The sequence below is a fragment of the Callorhinus ursinus genome, unplaced genomic scaffold (assembly GCF_003265705.2).
Source record: "Callorhinus ursinus isolate GAN/ISIS: 27379988/994484 unplaced genomic scaffold, GSC_fseal_2.0 scaffold7, whole genome shotgun sequence".
NCBI classification, from domain to species: Eukaryota; Metazoa; Chordata; class Mammalia; order Carnivora; family Otariidae; genus Callorhinus; species Callorhinus ursinus.
This window is the reverse complement of record NW_027397069.1, coordinates 72004248-72025971: the sequence shown is the minus strand read 5'-3', so window position 1 is coordinate 72025971 and position 21724 is coordinate 72004248. Positions and strand designations below refer to the sequence as shown.

The following is a 21724-nucleotide window of genomic DNA, read 5'->3' as shown; positions in this document are numbered from 1 at the left end:
CCTGCTCTCGCTGTCTCTCTCTCTGTCAAATAAATAAATAAAATCTTTAAAAAAAAGAAAAGAATGTCATGAATTCTGAAAATGGAGTCACCGTAGGGTGAATCATAGTGGGGAGGTGCTGGATGTTGCTGAGGTCGACTCCCTATAGACTTAGCTCCCTCCTTTAAGAGGTTCAGAAAGGACGCCCTCCCTGACTGTCAAGCTCCATGCACCATGGCAGTAAACAGAACCACAGCCATGCCCTACTCCATTTAAGACAGAAAGTCTGGGTGCCTGGGTGGCTCAGTCGTTAAGCGTCTGCCTTTGGCTCAGGTCAGGTCATGATCTCAGGGTCCTGGGATCCAGCTCCTCAGTGGGCTTCCTGCTCAGCAGGGAGTCTGCTTCTCCCTCTGCCTGCAGCTCCCCCTGCTCATGCGTGCATGCTCTCTCTCTCAAGTAAGATCTTAAAAAAAAAAAAAAAAAAGACGGAAAGTCTGTTCAAACATTTATAAAAAATTAAAACGTTCTGGGTACCTGTGTGCCAAGCACTGTGTGCTAAAGACACCAGGCACACAGATATGAGCAGGACATTATTTCTTCTTGACCAGTTCATTACTTAATGAAATAATACCATGAAAGAAAACCATGGAAATACATCATGTTAATATAGAACAAAGGTGTATATAAGGTACAGAATTGGTGCAAAGGAGGGAGTGATTGAGTCAGGGGCCCATCGTGGCACCAGCACCCTGAAGATGCGAGAAGCTGCTCTTTCTGGGCCCTGCTGGGATTTCTTCCTTTGATTTTGTGGCCATCTCCATATTGTTCCAAAACATTCTGCTTTGGTAAGCCAGGCTTGGTTCTATTTTTTTTCAAGAAGATTCCTAGTTGATAAAAAGATCAGTTCACAAGTTATTAAAAGGGATTTAGTGACGCCTGGGGACACTGATATTTTTGTTTGATTAAGGATCAACTTTCTAGACCCAGAGCTTGAACAGGTAATTTTTTTTTTCATTTAAATGACTCTCTTTCCTCAGATTCATAAAGTCTAAGTGATATACAGCAAGCTTTATGTCAGATTTCCTCTCTCCAAGTTCACTGGGGAAGAAAGGAGGGTCTTCCAGGCCAAAGGGGAAACACAAGTATTCCTCTGCCTCACCATCTTGGCCAGGTGTGGTAGGAGTGTGATGGGAGGTCTGCAGGGTGGGATCATCTCAGTAGTTTTTGGGTCCTCCTGAAGCTGGTTCTTTCCTTGCTGAATCAAGGGGAAAAAATCGCCCTTACATTTGTGGGTTTCAAAGGTGCAACGAAAGTTTGTGGATTGGATGTGTGTCCAAAGCTGTCCAGGAAAGCCGAGGCCTGGGTATTGCATATTTGGGTGCCAGGCGGATGTAGGCCTGCCATCTATGGGACTGGCCCGGTGTTCAGAGCCCAAGATGGCCAGGGGCAAATAGCAGTTCTGTTAAAAACCAAAGCTAAAAGCCAATTATAATCTTACATTTCCAGACACTGGTACTTGGTTTAAATTATATCAGTCAAGTTTATAGTTAGGACCTACAGGTGTCATTTATTTAAGGGTCAGGCTGGTGGACCAAGAAAAGCTATAGGCTCCCAAAAAGAAATGTCCTGGGAACCCCCTACTGGGACCAGAGCCTGCTGGTCAGAGTCACTACCATGTGGTTCGATAAACAGCCTCAGGGGCAATGTGCAGGTTAGGATTTTAGGCTGAGTGGAACATTACCTGGTTCGGCATAGCATTTTGTAACTTAAATTTCAATGTAATTCTCCTTTTCTGACTACACAAAAGTTTTCCTTTGAAGGGTTGCCAAGGGGGAATAGAGAGGAAAGATAAATTCTTCCTTTTCTAAGCAAAACTTGAAATGCCTCTAAACAAGCTACTGTATCCTGATGGTTAGAGTAAGGGTTTGGTGAGCAATTACCTGAGATAACCAACTGCTTAAGAGACCTTACACCAGTCACTTGACTTCCTATACCTCACTTCTGCTAAGAGCAATCTGAATGAAGGTAAAATGTTAGAGTGTAATATAATGCTTGAAGATCATAAAATTGGCAAAGTGTCATCTATTTTGCTAGATTGCTATAAGAATTTAAAAAGATAGCACATTTAAGACAGAAAATGCTCCATAACTGATAGCAGTAACAATCAGATCCAAAGGTTTAAGGAAAATCTACTTCCCAGTTCAGTGAGTTAAAAGGATGAGGTTGTTTATTTACTTATTTATTTATGTGCACAAGCTGAATTCCCAAACACTGGTCTATGATTAAGTATTTAGGATATGATCATCAAACTCACAATCACAAGCTAATTACCCAGCTAATGAATCACTGTTTGGTTTACTTTTTTCCCTCTGCTTTTTAGGAGATAACTGTTTATCTGCTAAAAGAAGGAAACAAAAGATGCAACTAAAATCGATCTATTTTTCTCCCTTGTTAGAAGCTGTGAGAAAAGGTTTATCAAGAAGAGATCACTGGGATGATGGGAAAGTTCTGGAAGTGGACAGTAGTGATGGTTACACAGAATTATGAATATACAACATTGTGAAGGCCACTGAAACACATATTTAAGAATGGTTAAAATGGTAAATTTTTTATCATCTATACTTTACCACAATTTAAAAAACAAGGAGGAAGAGGTCCCAAAGTACTAAGATAGAGCCTTTGCTTTGCCCAGACGGTAAGCTGGCTCTGCCACCTCCAGCCTCCGTTAGCAAACGTAAGAATAAGGGGGATATGCCGACAGGCAGATCCTCTCTCCAGATCTAGGAATGAGTGAAAAGGCATGTCGATGTATTCCCAACACCACTACCAGCTCTAAAAACCCATCATAAGAGTAAATGGCTATATTTTTGTGCGCTGAAATAATTATATGTGCCAAACGCAGCTCAGCCTGATGAAGAATTACAGTACAAAGGCTGGCCTGGCAGTTTGAAAAGTCTAAAGTGAATTTTACGAGATCAGAACTCTCATTCCAGATCTGTCTCTCCCAAGCCTAGGGCAACTGTATTGCTCACCTTCTCCACTTTGAAGTTTTTCTCTGCTACAAGGCTGTGGTTACCCACACCTTTTTCTAAAGGTGGATTCCCACTATCTACAATCAGTTCCTGGGAAAACCACAGTATCAGCCAGAAAGTGAAATTCCTTTCTTCCTTTGAACTGAAAAAACCCGACTGCCCCCTAGGCTGGGTTACTATCAGTCTCCGGTCACATAGAAGCTTCTGTCTACAGGGTGGCCGAATGGATTGACACAGAGCATCAGAGCTTCCTGCGGGAAAGAAGCTGATCCAGCCAGTGGAGCCCCACATACGTGATCTGTTTCCAAATTGGTTTATTTTAACTTCATCGTCAGATGTAATAACTCCATTTACAATTACATTTCTGGGTTACAAAACAGTTTGCCTTTTGAAGCTCCATGTCTTCCTTAAACAAACACACCCACACATTAAACACATACACACCCTCTTCAAAAATCAGTGCATTTACAAAAGGGAGGTCTGAGCCTTGAGAACGCAGGTGCTCCTTTCTCTTCCATTGCTTTCTTCCAAAAACCTCTCAGCTACTTCTGAGGCCACGTTGAGTAAATATGCAAACAAGCCAAAGATTAGGGATTCTATTCACTTGGCTATTATTCCCAGTTGCCATTTACCTCTATTACTGAAACTATGTCATAATCCTGGAGCCACTAAATTCTAAGTCCGGTTCCATAACATGCTTTCCTCATTTGTTCCTGTTACGCCATGCCAGACAGGAAGGTTGCTGCCAATGAGTGTGCTGTAAAATACCCCACCTTGCTGGGCAGGCACACGTTCTCACTCAACAAACCTGATTTTGCTACAGAACTACTTTAGAACATGTAAGCCAGCTGATAGCTTATCAATGCTAGTTAGCATATGCCAACATCTGTCCCCGGGAGAGCTTGCTTTGGGAACCCAACGGTATCTTCCTTGAGCATCAGTGTATTTGTGACAAGCAACTCAGGTGCCAAACACTGTAAAAGAACAAGCAGGAAAATACGGCAGAAGATGCACACAACCTTTTCTAAAGCCAAAGCTTCCTGGTATAAGCTGAAAAGTAAGTTTAAGAGATAACCAGCGCACCCTGAATGTGAGTCATGGTTCCGTTGCTCCGATGTAACCCTGGGCAGTAAGAGCCACAGGACCCTGCCGAGCAGGGCGGCGAGCTGAGCACAGCATCTGGGACAGCAAACACACTGCACGGATGTTTCTAGAAGTAGTTACTCATATTGCTCTCGTGCTTGTTGTTGTTGCTGTTGCTGTTACTCTTGCCCTGCCACTCAAATCCAGAAATATAAAAGCAGTAGAAATTAGTCGTAACTGCTCAATACCCAACTAGTTATCTCAGGAAAATCAGCATGTGAGGCCACTGTGGTGTTTTGACAAAATTCCTATCCTGAAGTGAAAAAGGCATGGAAAAAACCATGTGCACGGAACGGAAGACAGTGGGGAACAAGGGGCCAGAATTCCAATATTTTGAGTGTGTGATTTAAGATTTTGAGAATTTTTTAAAGCTCTGTTTTCTTTAAACCGACTGAAGGGAAAACATAAGTGTTTAGCCATCCTCCCCCCCTGACCCTACGGCTTAATCAAACTAAACATACCTTTAGTTCTGTAAGGAGAAAGATTAAAAAACAACACACGTGTTACTTGACATCCCCTACCTTGTGTGATGAGGTAGAAAAAGAACTTGATAATGTTATTCAACTATTTGAGAGGTGAACACTCTGAGATTAAGAAGGGATTATTCTATTTAAAAAAAAACTTTGTCAAGATGAACTATTGAGTAAAAGAAAATTGGGTTTTGGCTTGAGCATTCCTTGATCTAGTTTCATTATTAGTAACGTTACATAATAATCAAAAGGAAAAAGTTTCTCTTAGAGATAGTTGAAAAGCCTCAAATAAACATTGGAAGATATCTTGTAAAACGATCTTTCAGGAAATGATCCAGTTAAACCAAGAGACATTTTCCTGTCTCTATGCTCTCTGGCAGCATTTCAAACAAGAGTTGGTTAGCGAATGCCTGTTTCAACTGTTCCACTAAAATCTGCTCTAAATTTCTGCCACTATTATTATTATTTTGTCTTTTATTGGTATGCTCGCTAGATGGAAATGCACCAGTGTCCCTCGGCACCCAGTCCTGCCTAAGAAACTTAGGGCTTCTAATTTGCTCCACACTCGAAGCTTGATGCCTCGGGGTGTCAAGCTAAGAATCTAGATCAAGAGCTTTGGGGAAATGACATCTGCTTTTCTAACCTGTTTTTAGCCCACTGCCAAAAGCACACATTTGTAACCACATGTTAAGAACACCATCTATAATGACCATCTTTAAAGTAGATTTTATAACATTTCCATTAAGCAATCAAAAAGAGCTGAAAGAATATTATCTGCATTCCTTTAGAACATAGTTACAGTTGATATAATCTAAAAGTGGAATTGCTAGATCCTTCCTGGAATGAGTCTACTACAAGTTATTTACTTGGGAACAAAAAGGCTCATATCTCAAATAAAGCCAAACTCCAGAGACGCTGTCTCAGATGACTACACAAATGGCAGAGGGCTCCATCACATCTACATGGCAAGTAGAAAATGACAGCTCCCCGGGATTCAGAGAAGACAATCAAAGTGAGCACCACTCACCAAAAGTGAACTGCAACAAAAAAGTGTATCAAGAGTCTATAGCTCCACAAGGGCAGGGGAGGAGCGTCGTGAGCCGGCAGATGCAGTGGGCATCCCAAGGGCTTTGAAGATACGATGGCCTGGGTCAAATCCTGACAAGTCCATTTAAAAGCTTGGCACACAGAGTTACTCAGTTTCTCTAGGCTTTACTTCCCCTCTGTGTGAAGTGGGGATAAGGCCACATTGCAGATTAACGTTAGGTGCCTTACAGATACTGTCTGTGTCCGCATCTAACACACTTTCATTGTGACTTCCATTATGTCATTGACCCATGACCTTTTCTGCAAAGCAAATCTCCTTCCTGCACGCTGACTATCTGAAATCATTTGGGGAGGAACTTGTGATACCCAGGGTTTAGTAAGAAGTGCTCTACTCTGAGCACCAGTGAACACACAGTGCCATGGCCTTTCGTCTAAAGGGGTTTTCTACCCACCCCTTCTAGCCAGTTGTTTGATAATCAATACTCACTCGCAAGCAAGGCATTGTACTGAAATGAAAAGTGCCATATATATATATGTGTGTGTGTGTGTGTGTGTGTATGTGTATACATTTTATACATAATGTAGTACACACTGACAGGTTAAAAGTGAAAATTCTGAAAAAAAAAAGTTAAAATTCTGTTTAAAAGTTACTTCTCCATAGGCTTTTCATCCTCTTTGCTAGCAAAAATTATGTTGTTGAATTTAGTCAGTGGAACATTGACAATGAAATAGGAAAAAAAAAATCCAAGGATAGTAGATACTTCCAGGTTAAGTTTTACAGAAGAAAAAGATCTGTCATTTCCTGGTAAAGGCTGACTTCCTTTTACTGGTGTAAAGAAATCAATACACCATGTAGTTTCTATTACCCTACACTGTAAAAATTATACAAAATGCTCCTCAGTTTCTACTACGGTAGTATGCAGTTATCTTTTTGGTGTGTTTGATCACAGATTACTTATTCTCAGTGCTCCAAAGGCTATTTATTTAGAAGTTAAAAAAAAAAAATTGCTGCTCTTTCCATAAAGGCATTCCACTTATAACACCCACATCTTTTCTCTTTTGTTTATCTGTATCATTGAAATACTGACCTTGTATTTTTATAAGCAAAGAGCATCTGAGTGGCTCTTCCAAGGGTGGGTGCCTCTGATTGTTACCAAAAGCTACCTGTCTCTGGGATTAGATTGGGTATATTTTGGTTAGAGCATCTGGGGAAATCAGGCTGCAGAGTCCCAGATGTGGTGCCCATTAACATAAGAGGTATGTAGAGAGCTTTCCCGAGGCTCAGCATCCTGTCATGTTTACTTAGGTCTATACCGTCAGCATACCCCCTTCCGGACTGCCTCACCTGCTTGTCTAGTCTGTGCCCAGTACAAAGGTGGCTGGCTGGGGGCAGGAGTCGCTGAAACCCAGGAACCCTGCAGGCCCCCAGCCTGTGTTCTGGTGCAGGTTGCAAGCCCCCGAGTGGGCACCTTTCCGCAATTCCACCTCCCAGAGGGACTCCCTTTTGTAAATCTGACAGGAACCTCTCACATAGATGTGGGATCTCTACATTATTCCTGCTTATTTCTGTGTCCCTGAAGTGCCTGGTTAGCAGTATTCAATAAACATTCACTAAGCTTAAATGAATTAACGTCATCAACAACTAACAATGCCTTTTTTATTCTATCACATTATCTACCGGTCACTAACCTAAAGATATTGAAGTGTTAGGTTTTGACCAAAGACAGAATTCAGCAGAGCTCCTTCAGTCTTGGGCAAAGGTGGTGTGGTTAAAAGCAAATGGTCCTGGAAACCAACACACACAAGGTGGCTGGCAGGAGGAAGAGATGTCCGAGAGAGGTGGTGTCGAAGGCCAAGGTCTCCGGGACCACTTGACCCCAGGGAGAGTTTAGAGTTGGTCCTACTTTAAGGAAGCCCCAAGAGTTGCCTCACCTCCTTTAACAGAGCCCGCTACTTACTGCCATCAATCAAGTTGCAGAATTTATCTCTGACCTCCCATAGTAGAGAAAGCATTTTCCACTTTAATGCCTGTTTCTTAAATAACTATTCATTCACCACACTGACTTGGTCTTGCATTACAGGAATTCTAGAATACAAGGAATGATCTATTTTATTCTACCTTGTAGAACACTGGTTACATACAGTGTCATAAATATAGGTGCTGTTTAGAGGAAAAGCTCCACCAAGAACACAAAACATGTTGGGTGGCGAAATGGACGGCGTTCACTGAGGAGCCCTGGCTCCCTTCTACCTGCTGATGAAGCTCTGGGACCAGAATCGGATTGAGGCCAGCAGAGCCGGGGTCCCGGTGTGGGCGTGGCGGGTAGGGGAAGCCAGGACAAGTGGCGGGAGGACCAAGGCAACCTGGACATCCCGACAGCCGGGCAGACACAATGCCACGAAGTCAGAGTGAACAAGCACGTGACAAAACAGAACACGTTCACTGTACATATTTTTTACATTAGAAAAGAGCTTTGCAAAAATATTTGGGCCCCCAAAACCCTTAGAAGTATTTATGTGATATAAAACTTCTCAGACAAGGTGAATAAAAACCTGACCTCTTCTGATAATCACCAGTTTTTCATGGCACAAGAAATATTCCACCTGGTAAGTATATTTTCATCTTTATGTTTCCTGACTGCCTATTGCAGGCGCTGGCGATATGGCAGTGCTCAGAACAGTGCCCCTCCTGGCACAGGGCAGACAGCTTCTTGGAGGGCACAGACCACAAACCAATACATGAAATAATACAGGTTACATTATGTCGGGAAGTAACTATGTGCTAGGAAAAAACCAAACCAAAGCAGAGTAAGGAGGCAGAAGGCAACAGGACAGGCCCGAGAACAAGAGCAAAATAAAGATGATTTCTATTTCTAAACATTTGAGCAACCTATCCAAAGTCATCCGATTTACCTCGAACAGCACAGTTCTGCTTGGCATGCTAGTAGTTTTAAATCATCTTATCTTTTAATATTTAATATATCCGAGGGGCTGCCTCACAAGTCACAAATGTAAAATACACTCCGGGGTGGGCACTTGTATGCCATAGGGCATACACGCCCAGAGGGCACAGATGTTGGCTAAGTCAGGCAGAACCTGTCCTCTGTTCATCCCTCCCTTGAAAATCCCACTTAATTAAAAAACAAAGAGCAAAGAGGCATATTTAAAAAACAAACAAACTCAGGAATAACCACCCAAAGACTGCGTGCATGTCTTTTTTTTGCTTGTCTGACATGTTTATTATCCTCATATGGTGTTAGGCCTGCCAGCTTTGTGCCGTACGTGGCAACATTTAGGGATTAACCAGATGACACGATTAAATGTTAACTGCATGTTTTAAAACTGCAAGTAATAACTACAACCAATTCTGAGTGCCATAAACCAATGGAAATTGCCTTTTCTCTTGAAGTCACTGCGTATGCTTTTTGACAATTGGGAAAATCAGTCAAGCTAGTGTTTCGATTCCAGAGTTACCGAAGGGACCTGGTACTGATTAGCTTCCTGAAGCCCTTCTTCCCAGACAGTTGGAATGATGAGAAACCCACTTTGTCACAAGGCAAATTCATCCCACTTTGAGACAGCTCTCATTGACAGGATGACACAAGTATTAAATGGACTCAAAATATCCTGTCTGCTTGAAAAGACTGATGTCTTGTTGATGCAGTGTCTTTAGGTAATGAGCATTGATACTTTTATTTACTTATTTTTTAATAACCTGATTACTAACCTAATAGGCCAAATGTGCTTAGCATGGGGCTTTACTTTTGGTGTTATTTGTACAGTCTGAACATGACAGCAGGCAAGGAGCAGGAAGTCCTGTCGGCAGAGGTACAGCTGATGTTTAAAAGTAAGAAAGCTACATAAACAGTCATTGTTCAACACTAGCTTGATTGATTTTCCCAATTGTCAAAAAGCATACGCAGTGACTGTTTAGAGGAGCCCTGGTTCCTTTTAGTGGAGAAAGGTGTGAAACCAAGATCCAAGTACTGGGTGTGCTCACTGCTACAAGGACCGAGAAGGTTTTTAAAGAAAAGAGTAGTTATACTATTGATTGTATTCAGCTCCCTGAGGTACAACAGGGATGATTCCTGGAATATAAACCACAATCCTCTAGTTTATTTCTTGGAGAAAAATAATATGTAATAAGTTAGAATAGATGATATAGGATAATTATAGCAAAAATGAACATGTTCTGAAAACCATAAAGCTCTGCAGAAATGTAAGGTATTATGATTTTAATCAGCTTAAGGTAAGGCCCTGTGGGCTTCTAGACTTTGGTTTCGTGAGTCAGTTCGGCAACACAGGAAAACAAACTGAAGGGAGTTCCACTGAGAATGAACTCATTTATCTACTATTTCTTTTAGTCTTATCTGATGTTTGGTCTTTTTAAAAACTCTGTCCAGTTATTACTTTGTATTCTACTTGCATACTGCTTTTGGCCCCAGAAACATAAAAATGAAGCTGAGAGTTTCTTTTCTGGAAACAAGCACAGAAGTAAAGTTGTTTAGTGTTGGAAATATCCTCCTGGAATGTGAAAGTCATGGACTTTAACCTTTCCTTCCCCCCACAAAATTCTTTGTGCAAAGGTTGACGGCTAGAGTACAAGGAATGCTATAACCAGAGGCAGAAACATGAAACTTCACTGGGCATCATGCTTATTTGGCTGTGGTGAGAATCTTTCTCTTGGAACCACCATGACTAAAAATGATTATAAACTAAGTTGATAGCTTTACCACAAAAGTCTAAAGGAGCTCCTACAATAACAGATTAAGGAAAATTTTATTGCTGATCAGTGGATGTCGGGCAGGCCTCTCCGATATCAATGGGAATAGTTAGGATGTGACATTAAAAACAATAAACCTCAGGCTTTGGGGGATCATGAAGGCCTCAGAGCTCATGTCACTGACATCTCCCATGTTCTAAAGACCAGCTCGATCTCAAGATAGAATTAAGAGATCAGCTGAGAAAGGCGTGGGAGTCAGGAGGAGAGGCGGCACAGAAAGAGAATGAACTTTGACTAAGTTTCATTATCTGTGAAAATGGGGGCCATGTGACCTACGTATGGGGACTAAATTAGGTAGCATAGCAGAAGGCACCTGGCATGTAGCAGCTTCTCAAAATGTTAGTTTTGTTCTGATTACCTAAAAGATAAATCTGAACCTAAAAACTCAACAAGGGCCATTTGCCCAAACTTTTAGAGGACATAAAACACACAAAAAAAATGGTTTACAAAGGAAGATCCGCAGGAGTAATTCATCCGTCATTCACAAACTGCTGAAATCATCTAACTTCTATCGCCAATAGTCACATCATTCTACTCTTCTATTTGGTGTAGTAAGAAACAACTCTGCTTCCCAGTGGGTGTAAAATATTACTCCCCTGCTACTCACAAACCTTACTGCATGTTTGTCTTCTTGAAAACCATACATTTTCTGAAATGATTGTAATAGAAACTGGACTTTGGATCATGTCCACCACGGGACACTTAAAAGTATCCTAGTATAGACCTTTAAAAATAGCAAAATGAATGAAAACACCATATCATCGTTGTTTCTTTTAAGCAAAAACTTTAAGTTCTTTTATGACTCAGAAATGTGATACTTAATATAAACCAAAAAACCCTGGCGGGTGGCGTATGAAATAAAGAGCAGAAAAACTCAACAGGGGCAACTGAATACAAAGAGTTCAACCTCACCCCAGAATTCTTGGCATGAAGAAAGCCAGTTTCGGTCAAGTATTGCCAAATTGTTGAGCGGGGGGCGGCGGGGGTGTTAAGTAAACGAATATTGTGCTTATAACATATTTCTTTACATGTACCATGAATGTGTTTAAAAGCAGATAAGGACATAACTTCAATCTGTAACGCTCCTTCTACTGCATCTGTTTTATCACTTGGGCGACACACACACGCCCTACGCAGGGGGACTGAGACAGGCGCTGAGGACAAGCACATTAGAAGGAAGTCAAGTTGTGACGTCAAATCACACCTTCTCTCCCAGAGAGAGGGTGTGAGTGACTTTCTCAAGAAGTAGCAGAGCTAGGAAGGGTGGATCCTGGTCAGCTGTACCATGTGACCTCTCTTCCCCCAGGAGGGGAACTGTTTGAACTACTATGCAGCCACTGTTGTTTTCAAATGGTGTTTAGAATGCTGAGAGGAAAATACAGACTCTGACCATGACTTGGGTTGCTCCACGGGGCTCCCTCGGTGCAGAGCCGGGGTCAGCACACAGACGTGGCTATGTGGCAGGAGACTTTAACTGATGATTGTGGAGCAAACAGAGGGAGAAAAGAAAGAGGAATGCCCCCACTCTCCGGCACATCCTTCAGACCAGCTTTTGACCAAAAGTTGGCTCATCTGTTGGTGGAGCCAGAAAAGATCCAGGGACTCGGAGATAATGACGACTCATTCTAAAAACAGGTCACCTGTGTCATCTTTATTATTCAAAGATCAAAAGCATGGCATATTTGATTTCTTTGAATATGTATCGTTCAAAGATGATGAGTACAAGGCAGAGGTATTCTGACACTAAAGGAATGGCCTGGAATTCATTTGCAACATAAGTCTTAAAGTAGTAGGTTAATAAAGTTGTCATTTGGTCAGGGAGGCACATAGTTTGAAGGGAGGTGTTCTTTCTTTATCGTTTGCTACTTAATATAACTCTATAACTCTTGCTATTTACATAGTAAGTAGTTAAGTAACATATACAAACACCTATAAAAAATTACATTTTCATACAAGAGTAACACCTACTAGATTGTTTAAGTTTTTATATCACAACTCTTAGTAATTTCACCAGTCACTACTCCTCGGGATACCCCAGGGTTTGGCTAAGAGCCATTTCCTAAGGACATTTCTGTTTGGGGGTAGAGGCTGGCTGCCTACAAGAAAATGAGAAGCCACTGCTGGTCTTGTCTTACAAACCCAGCCCTATAAAGTGACACCAGTCATAAACTTCTCTGCATGTCCCCCATTCATCTTTGACATGTAACAAATCATGTGAATTAATGAAATCTGACAGAACAACATTAAGAAAAATATTAAAGTTTAAAAGCAGAACCATTCTATTATTGGTGTTAACTGGAATCTGAATATTTTATCATCCCTGGTTTGAACCATAGTCTTGTTTTTCTCTCCCCAGTGTGCAAATTTCAGTGTGGAAAATATTAAGTTTCTTAACACAATGATGTTTCATATAAAGAACAGAATTTTGAGAGGTTTGTTACAACATTCTTGGAAGTGTGTAGAAAAGTACACCAGCCAAAGGACAAACATAGAAAAGGATTTGATTTTTTTTTGGGGGGGGAACCATATGTAAGCTAATATTTATGTGCAGACAGTGTTTAGAGCCTGGTCTCAAAGACGAAAAGCTATACTGGGAGAGTATACATAACAGAAAACCTACAGGAGGAAGCAAATTGCAGCATCCCTTCTTGACTCACAGTGGGCTTTCTGTGAGGGACCAGAAACTACCAGCTGAGAAATACACTATGTGTACTCTCAGTGGTTTATTAGTATGAGCCGAGGAATTTTCCTTTTATGTGGGTCCGTAAGAGACCCTTACCCCAGCGTCCTGTTCTGCAAACACATGAAACAGCACAGACTGCTGAAGAGCATAATCTCCGCAACCACAAGTCACAGGTTCAAATCCTGACTGACCTAATCACTGCCTCTAACATGGGTCAAGGACCTGACCTGTTGCAGCAGCCGTAAAATGGGAATAGTGATCCTTCCTACCTCATAGGGGTGGTGCTAGGAGATTAAATCAATCAAGCGTGTAAACCATGTAAAACCTTTCCCTGGATGTAGAGGAGTTCAGGAAGAGCCATTAAGGTGTGAGTGGGAACTGAGGCACCACTGCCAGGCCTTCTGCATCTCAGGAGGACAACTCGGAGGCACAGTGTACTAATGGGAGACCAAAGTGTTGTGGGGGGCTTCTGTCATCTTGGTTGGGCCAGGCTACATGAAACTGTAGGCCCTCTGGCCCGGCTGATTTGTTTTCTAAACATACTGTGGCACTGGCTAGACTGTGCCTCGAAGAGCGCCCCCTCACGGCCAAGTTGACAAAATGCAAGTTCCACAAGAAGGGGGGTGTTTGTCTATGTGTCTTTCACTCCTGCCCTCAGCACAGCGTGGCGCCACAACAGTGCCTGGCACCTATGAGCACTAAACACGGACAAGCTGAGTAAACGAACAGCTGAAGGGAAGGAGCTCTGTGAAAATGGGCAAGAGTATTAGATTGAACAGATGTAGGCAAGGAAACATGTCAGACCCATTACTACCCTACTTCTCCAATACGAGATGTACTTCCTAAAAGCAATTTTTATCAGCTAGTTGGAGGGTCAGCCACAAATATAACTGTTGATATATTGAGAATATCCAATAATATCCACATCTTCCTTAAAAGATTTCTGAGAACATTTTATGAAAAATCATGATGGTCCCTTCCATTTACAATTCAATTTTCCATTTACAATTCAATTTTCAGTGAAAATGCTTAAATGAAAAAATTAACCCCCCATATTACATAGGAAAACAAGCACTGTGGTACCTGAAAGAGAAGATTTAATTAGGTTCTAATTTTTCAATGGGTAAAAAATCCAGCTCAATGCCTTGGAATTTCTAGCAAAGGTCTAGCTAAAGTTTTGGAGAAAGAAATAAATGAGTTCTTTAGGCTAAAGAAATACACTGTGACCTGTTAAAACCTACAGGCAAATTTTCTGATAATTTATGACAAATTTACAAATTTCCTATTAGAGTGTCAGTAACATTTTACAAAAGTTAAAACATGCAATTTTATGCCAGCATCTAAATAAATTGTAGTAACTAAAACCCATAAAACAGGAGGGCAGTGAGGGGAAGGGCGAAATAGATGGAGGGGATTGAGGTACAAACTGCCAGTTATAAAATAAATAAGTCACGGAGATGAAAAGCACATCATCAGGAATATAGTCAATAATATTGTAATAACAGTGTTTGGTGACAGATGGTAGCTACGCTACTACGTGGCGTAATGTACAGACCTGTCTAATCACTATATGTACACTCGGAACTAATACAACATTGTATGTCAACTATACTTCAATAATTAAAAAATGTATATAACCCATAAAACCTTTTTAAAAAAAGGATGACGGACAAGTTACCACTCCTTGTTTTGTTTTACCTTGCACCATGAGCATGGGCTCCTTGCCCCCGCCGTGAGCTAGCATCTCCCTGCGATAGCGCTCCCCTGCCGCCCTGCGGGGGGGAGAGAACACTCTGTTATAGCCCCAGGTCACACTTGTCCTAGTTTCTCAAAATGAAGCCACGCTGACATCATATTCAGAAAAGCTGCCACCACAGGACAATTCAGCCGTCTATTTTCTTGCTTCTAAAACTCTAATTCCAATTTCTAAATTATTCTAATTAAGTAAAACCAGGTATGACAGATTTACTGTAAAAGGAGAACTGTATTTTCAGCTTCCTGTGTCATAGCAAGCAATCTCTCTTCGAAGAAAGGATTACTTAGTTTAGGTATTATATAAGTAAAAGGCATCCCACTGTCTATCACCTTTGGGATTATCTTCAAGTGCGATTTGGAATTATTTCTGCTGAGATGAAAGAGAGAGAGAAAAATAACACTGTGAAATAAAAGTGAAGGGGACAAAGCTGGCAGGAGAAGCTTAATTACACCCGGAGAGGGGGAGCTCAGCTAAGGGTAACTGATGGAACGGGAAACTCACTCTTGAGTGCCCTGATGGGGAAGGCAAAGGAAGGAACAGCCCATCTGCATCTTCTGATGCACTTTGTCTGCTGGGTTCTATAGGGAACACTGTCTATAATAACCCCTGCAGGCAGATTTTGGAGAACTTTTACAGATAGAAATTCTCCAACTTAAGGGCACCTGGACACAAGCTATTTAGTGTTACTTTTGTATTTTATGGAAAATGCAATTCCTTTTATGCCAGATGACTACACACCATGATGACATAAGTTACATAAATGATGCTGTTTTCATCCCACTATTTCTGGAGCATCTTTATGTATGGGCAATTTTGCGAACCTGGTTTCTAATCAGAATTTTTTAAGTATTACAGTATCAAAAATATGTTGAGATCAAACACTACGTGGGTGCCAAGGCAAAGTGTGTCATGAATTAGCAAACACGGACAGAAGGCTGGGCCCACCCAGGGAGGGGATGGGGTGGCTGAAAGGCCCCGCACGACCCCCGGCCTGGAGGGCTGGATCTCCTGCCAGCCCGTCTGCAGCTCCCCTCCCCTTGGGCAGACTCCTGCTCTCAGGCCTCTGGTTCTCGGTGTGCCTCAGGTCTGCGCTGCCCGGCTTTCTGGTGAGGCTTCCAGTCTGGTGATTTTTCAGAAGTGGGATCAAAAAGGATCTTTTGACATAGGTTAGAAATTTTCTAGTCCAGTGAGTATTTTACTAGCTTACTTTTACACGTCTATAAAAGTATGGCAAACTACATGTCTAGGCAAGAATGCACATATAAACAAGATATAAATGCTTGGAAATATATGTATTTAATAGTATGCGGTTTTCTAGTAAAGTGCAGTTCCTTTAAGCAAGATAATATTTTGCCTAGTTTATAGAAATCTCCAGTAAAGAATCATAATCCCCCAAACTGATTTATTATAGTCAGTTTTGGCTTTAGGTCCTTTGAAAATAATAAAATCTGAAAAGCAGACCAAATGTCTGCAGTGTGCAAAGGGCGGAAGACAAAATAACATGTGGGTACCAAGCTGTAAAACATTTAAAAATTCTATTACATCAGATTCAAGTTCAAAAGGCTTTGGAACTGAATGTGATTATTAAATGCTAAGAAAATCCAAACCTACATCCAACTGCATGAAAAGCTGGGGGCCGGGCAGGAGACAGAGAGGGAGAAGGGGCTAGGAATTAGCAGACCTGCCTTCTAATCCTACTCCAGTCTTCACTGGGAAGCCTTGGGCAAACCGCTTGTCCCCTCCGAGCCTCAGTTTCCCCTCACAAGCAGTACCTGCTCTGCCAAGGTTGCCATCAATGTAAAATAACGGGCCATATGGAAACTTTAGGGCACTCTAAAAATCCAAGGTGTCATTAATTTTAAACCACATAAAAGCGGTAAAGATACTACATAAATATCCATGGCTGCCTGAGAGGTATCTGGAGATGTGTTTGTGTGGTAAGGAGATAAAATGCTTTAAAGGAGTATTAGACAAGATCATAATTAGTGGTTTGCTTTCAAAGGAAGCTCCTTCTAAGGACTCCATGAGACCAGAACTCGACTTCCCTGAGGTTCCTGGTGTTGGAGGGAAGCCTGTGAGAATCAGGAGGAGGCTCACACAGGGGCAATCCTGTGCTTCTCCTATGGGGTGGAGCTTACTGAGATCCTGGGGATGCAGGGCTGCCCATCCCAGAGCCCACTCTCCCTCCTTCTCTCCTTCTCCAGCCCACCACTGTGCATGGCTACCTCCATTGTGGGGAAGGGGGTGGGCATCATGTGTCCCTAGCTAAATCAACCAACCCAGATTCCCTCACAGAATCATTAAAGGCTCACACGGTCACCAGATAACTCGATGAAATACGCTCTGGACAGGGCCAAGAGTCACCACACAATGATGTTCGTGACAGCTGCGGATTGGGCTCTTAACTACTGCCCAGCCTGATGATGGAAATGGTGAGCAGGGCCACTCAGGAGGGCACCTAGGAGGCAAGCGGTGGGGCGCGATGTGGGGCAGGGCTCTGCAATGCCAACGCTAAGTGGTGGTCAGTGGACCCCATGAAGGGGAGCTGTGGAGGAATGATCGGGGAGCTGCTCCCATTCTTCAGACTGCCACTGTCTTATAGGGGAAGAAAGTGTCCCAAAGTCAGGCAGAGGGGAAACTTTCCAGAACAAAGTGGACACTAGCATAGATAATCAAAATTTCCAATGGTGCTGCTCCCAAATGAACAACAGTAGCAAGTCCTTTGTTGGGCAATAAAAAGGAAATCAGGTGTTGTTCCCCATGAGTGAATCCTTGGAAGCTTGTGCTGCAAATAAGGAAGCCTGTCCAAGGGAACAGGGAGCACCGAGCAGCAGGGTACAAACAACGAGAGAGGCTGGAACAACTAAGAAAACCCACCAGGGAGGCATGGAAGCAGAGCAGTCTAGGCCCACTCTGGAGAAGCAAAGAGTTTTCACACAAAGGGTCCCTATGGGCACGATGGGAGGGCGCCACACCATCACCAGTGCGCAGCAGCTGTGCAGTGCTACAGAGCAAGGCAGAGGTTCGGGGCCAGGCTCTGCCTCCGGAAGCGGGAGGGAGGCCCAGCCAGAAGGTGTGGTGTAGGCTAGGTGGCAAGTGGCTGAGGTTCTCAGCCTGGCTTCAGATGTAGTGCGGTAGGGGGTAGTTGGAGGAGAATTCGTCCCCCTCATTACCTGTTAAAAGGGTCTTGTTGAAAACACTCCTTCCAAACCATGGAAGCCACTGCCCTGGACATCAGGTAAGAGTAATACTTGGCACCATAGCCCACAAGGTGACTGAATCGAAGCTGCCAGGCCTGCCAAAAGAGAAACACAGCACAGGAAATATGAAATCTTTGTATTTCTAGATGTATGAGAACACAATGGAAACACATAAGGAAATTCGCAAAGGTTTTAATTTAAATTTAACTCTAGAGGGCCCCGTCACTCACGATACTAATATTTTTCCACATTTTATGCACTGTTATGGACTGGTGCGCCCCCGCCAAAGTTCATATGTTGAAGCTCTAACCCCAATACCTCAGAATATGACTGTACTGTAGATAGGGCCTTTAAAAGGGTGGTCAAGCTAAACTGAAGCAGTTAGGGTGGGCCCTAATGCAGTAGGACTGGAGTCCTTCTAAGAAGGGAGAGACACAGGGGTTGGGCTCAGAGGAAAGGTCACATGAGGGCACAGTAAGAAGGCAGTCATCTGCCGGCCAAGGAGAGGGGCCTTGAAGAAACCAAGCCTGCCACACCTAATTGTTTCCAAGTTCATCAATTGTTTCCAGGGATTCATTTCTGTGACAGACATGGAGAGAGGACAGCCCACACTCAGCAGGAGGGATGAAGAGAATGGAGCAGGAATGGACTTCCACATCTGTTGTAGCCTGCTTGGAATGCCTGGTCATTGACACCGGGAGAGGAAATTCTGGATCTGGCATGGAGTGCATCCATTTCTTTCCGTTCTTTCTTTCCTTCTTTCTTTCCATCCTTCTTTCCTTCCTCCTCCCTCCCTCCCTCCCTTCCTTCCTTTCTCTCTTTTCTCTCCTTTCTCTCTCTCTTTCTTTTTTTTGAGGACAATGACATAGTCATTGTAAGAAAGGCCATGAGAGTTTTCATGAAAGAATACTCTTCCACTGGAAAATTCTTGTCCTACAAATACCGTTCTTTCTTGGTACCTAAAAGCTGAAACATCTACATTCTGATTGGTTAGTAGTAGGAAGGTTATCCAAGTGCCAATGCATAAACTTACCACAGCCTATTCACAGTAATGTTGCTACAACAAAAGCTGGAATTACGAAAGTGGTCCTCAAAAGACATATTTATGACCTAAAGGTTTTTACTTTTCTAAAACAAACATGCAATAATCCACTGTCTTCTAATGTGTGCTTTAGTTGACATTCACATTTTTTGAGAAGAAAAATTGAAGCCTGAATTTTTCAAAAGAATGTAACCAAAAAACTGAGCTTTATTCATAATGACGGATATATTATTCTTTCATTCATAATTTTTTCACTTTTTTTAATGAAGATATAATTGATACATTATATTAGTTTCAGGCATACAACATAATGATTTGATATTTGTATATATTTTGAAACGATCACCACAATAAGCTAGAAGCCTGTTTTTTTTAACGAAGATAATCATTCTCTAACAAATCTTTTTTTTTATTTTTTATTGTTATGTTAATCACCATACATTACATCATTAGCTTTTGATGTAGTGTTCCATGATTCATTGTTTGTGCATAACACCCAGTGCTCCACGCAGAATGTGCCCTCTTTAATACCCATCACCAGGCTAACCCATCCCCCCACCCCCTCCCTCTCTAACAAATCTTTTAATTGCCCGGAAAATAAAATATAAGGTCTAATCCCTACCATAAACCTATAAGCTAGATAAGCAAATTCTATCTAAGAGGAAATATTAAAAAAAAAAAAAAGATGGTCCCTTGATCACAGTGAGTGGCAAGTTTTAGAACACAGTCTCTCTGTCTTGTATCTACTACACAGGGACTCTAACAATGAGATCACAGTGCTAGTTTACTCTCTGCATGTGTCCAACACATTAAGACAAATATTTTGTCTGGATTAGGCAAAGGAGTTGTTACACAAGAAGGTGTGCTAATGTGGCACTGTGTGTCAACCATACTTCAATTTAAAAAAAAAACTATTAAAAAAAAGGAATAGCACAAATAAATGGAAAGGTGCACATGAAAAAAAAAAAGGAAAGTGTGCTGGAGCACTGAAACTGATTTTGAACATGAGGATATCAGGGCAGAGAGAAACAATTACCCTCCATATCCACTTTCCCTGTTTTTCAAAATGGCTATGCTTGGAAGTTAAGTGAGCACCTTGTGAGTCATGTTCTGAAAGGAAAGAGACGGGCCCCTTGCTCCTGTGTGTGCCATGTTGGGCCATCTGTGACGGTGAGATCCCAGCCATGGGGAGCCGCAAGCCGGGAGTGTGGTTTCTGACTCCACATAGCCACCGCCAGCACTGGGTGGGTGTGCTCACAAGGCTGGTATCTGGGGTCTGTTACAGTAACCAGACCTGAATCCTTCCCCATTGGCCCCGCGCCCAGGGGCCAGCACCATGAACACATGAAGGGCGGCTGGAGTTGAGGTCCCAGAAGCTCAACTGTGGTCTCGCCCCAGATGGGAGAATGTGACTGCACACTCTCCAGTCAATAGGTACCCTCAGCGGGGCATGGGGGGCATGGAAAGTAGAGACAGGCTTTCTTTCCCATCCTGTTTCCTACGCAAGTGGTATTTAAATTGAAGACAAATAGTCAAGGACCAAATATGGGTCAAATTCCATTATGATAAACTTTGAGTAATTTTTAGTCAAAGGGTTGGGTCTATCGGAATTCATTTGTAACACATACAACAGTTCTGTATATTCTGTCTTATTAAAAAAGGGGATCTACATCAATTTTTGTGTTCTGCCGGCATCTTAATGGACCACTGGTAATCTTTCTCATATAAAGCCACTGCGATACAATGAAATCTTTTGTAATAGCATATGACCTGCTGTTTTAGTCTGATACTCCATTGATACTGGTTCTTATGTTACTGGTGATGTCAACCTCTCTCAAGGTGGATGCCTCAAGATAGGCAGCACATAGTTGAAGGGGTCCTATCTTTGAAACTTCTTCTAGGTGATCTGCCGTAACTAGTGTGGTAGCTTTTGTAGTACTGAGCAGAGCTTAATTTTGTTTAGATTCCAGCTGAATGCAGTTCTGTGTTGCCTTGAAAGCAGGCCTTCTTGAATAGAGGCATTTGATTCACACTAAGAAGTTTCTAAGTTCGTTCGTGTCATCAGCTCATAACTAAGTCCTCACATAAACAGAGTAATAAAAATAAGACCTTTCAGAAGTGTAGAAAGAGACATTAGGGTTTGTGCAATGCTCAATTTCCTGAGCTGCCACGGCGTCTGCCTTATAGCAACATGCCTACCTGGATGCAGATATTCTGGCACAATGCATACCTCGTTGTGTCTTGTTCTGTAATTACAGGTTTGAGTTCAGTACTACACCCTTTCCATACCTCAAGACATGCTAGATAAATTACACTCACCTGACACCTTTCATCAGTGGTTTGCAAGTTTAGGGTGGACGAAGACCTACAGTTCCTCTGCTGTGTAACCACAAATAGCTGAATTCCTTCTAATTCAACCTAATATTAAGTCTTTGTTATAATTTCACCCATTTGTCAGGAAAAGGAAAAGACAGCATTTCATTTTAAGATCAGGAATAACGACATGCTCTTCCTTTGAAGTCGAAGCTTTATTCTTCCTAAGGGACACTGTCGGAGGGACATTTTCACCCTTCCTTTGAAGTGTAACGT

The 21724-nt window shown here is 42.2% G+C and overlaps 1 protein-coding gene across 1 annotated transcript in view; it reads right to left on the bottom strand.

The window, feature by feature from the left end:
• Window positions 1–21724, bottom strand: part of MIPEP (mitochondrial intermediate peptidase) — a 174948-nt gene that overhangs the window by 7529 nt on the left and 145695 nt on the right. Inside the window, exons 17-18 of the mRNA XM_025875187.2 lie at window positions 18067–18188; window positions 14836–14909 (exon numbers count right to left, since the gene is read on the bottom strand). Coding sequence (XP_025730972.1) covers window positions 14836–14909; window positions 18067–18188 — 196 coding nt within the window. The remainder of the gene's footprint in view (window positions 1–14835; window positions 14910–18066; window positions 18189–21724) is intronic.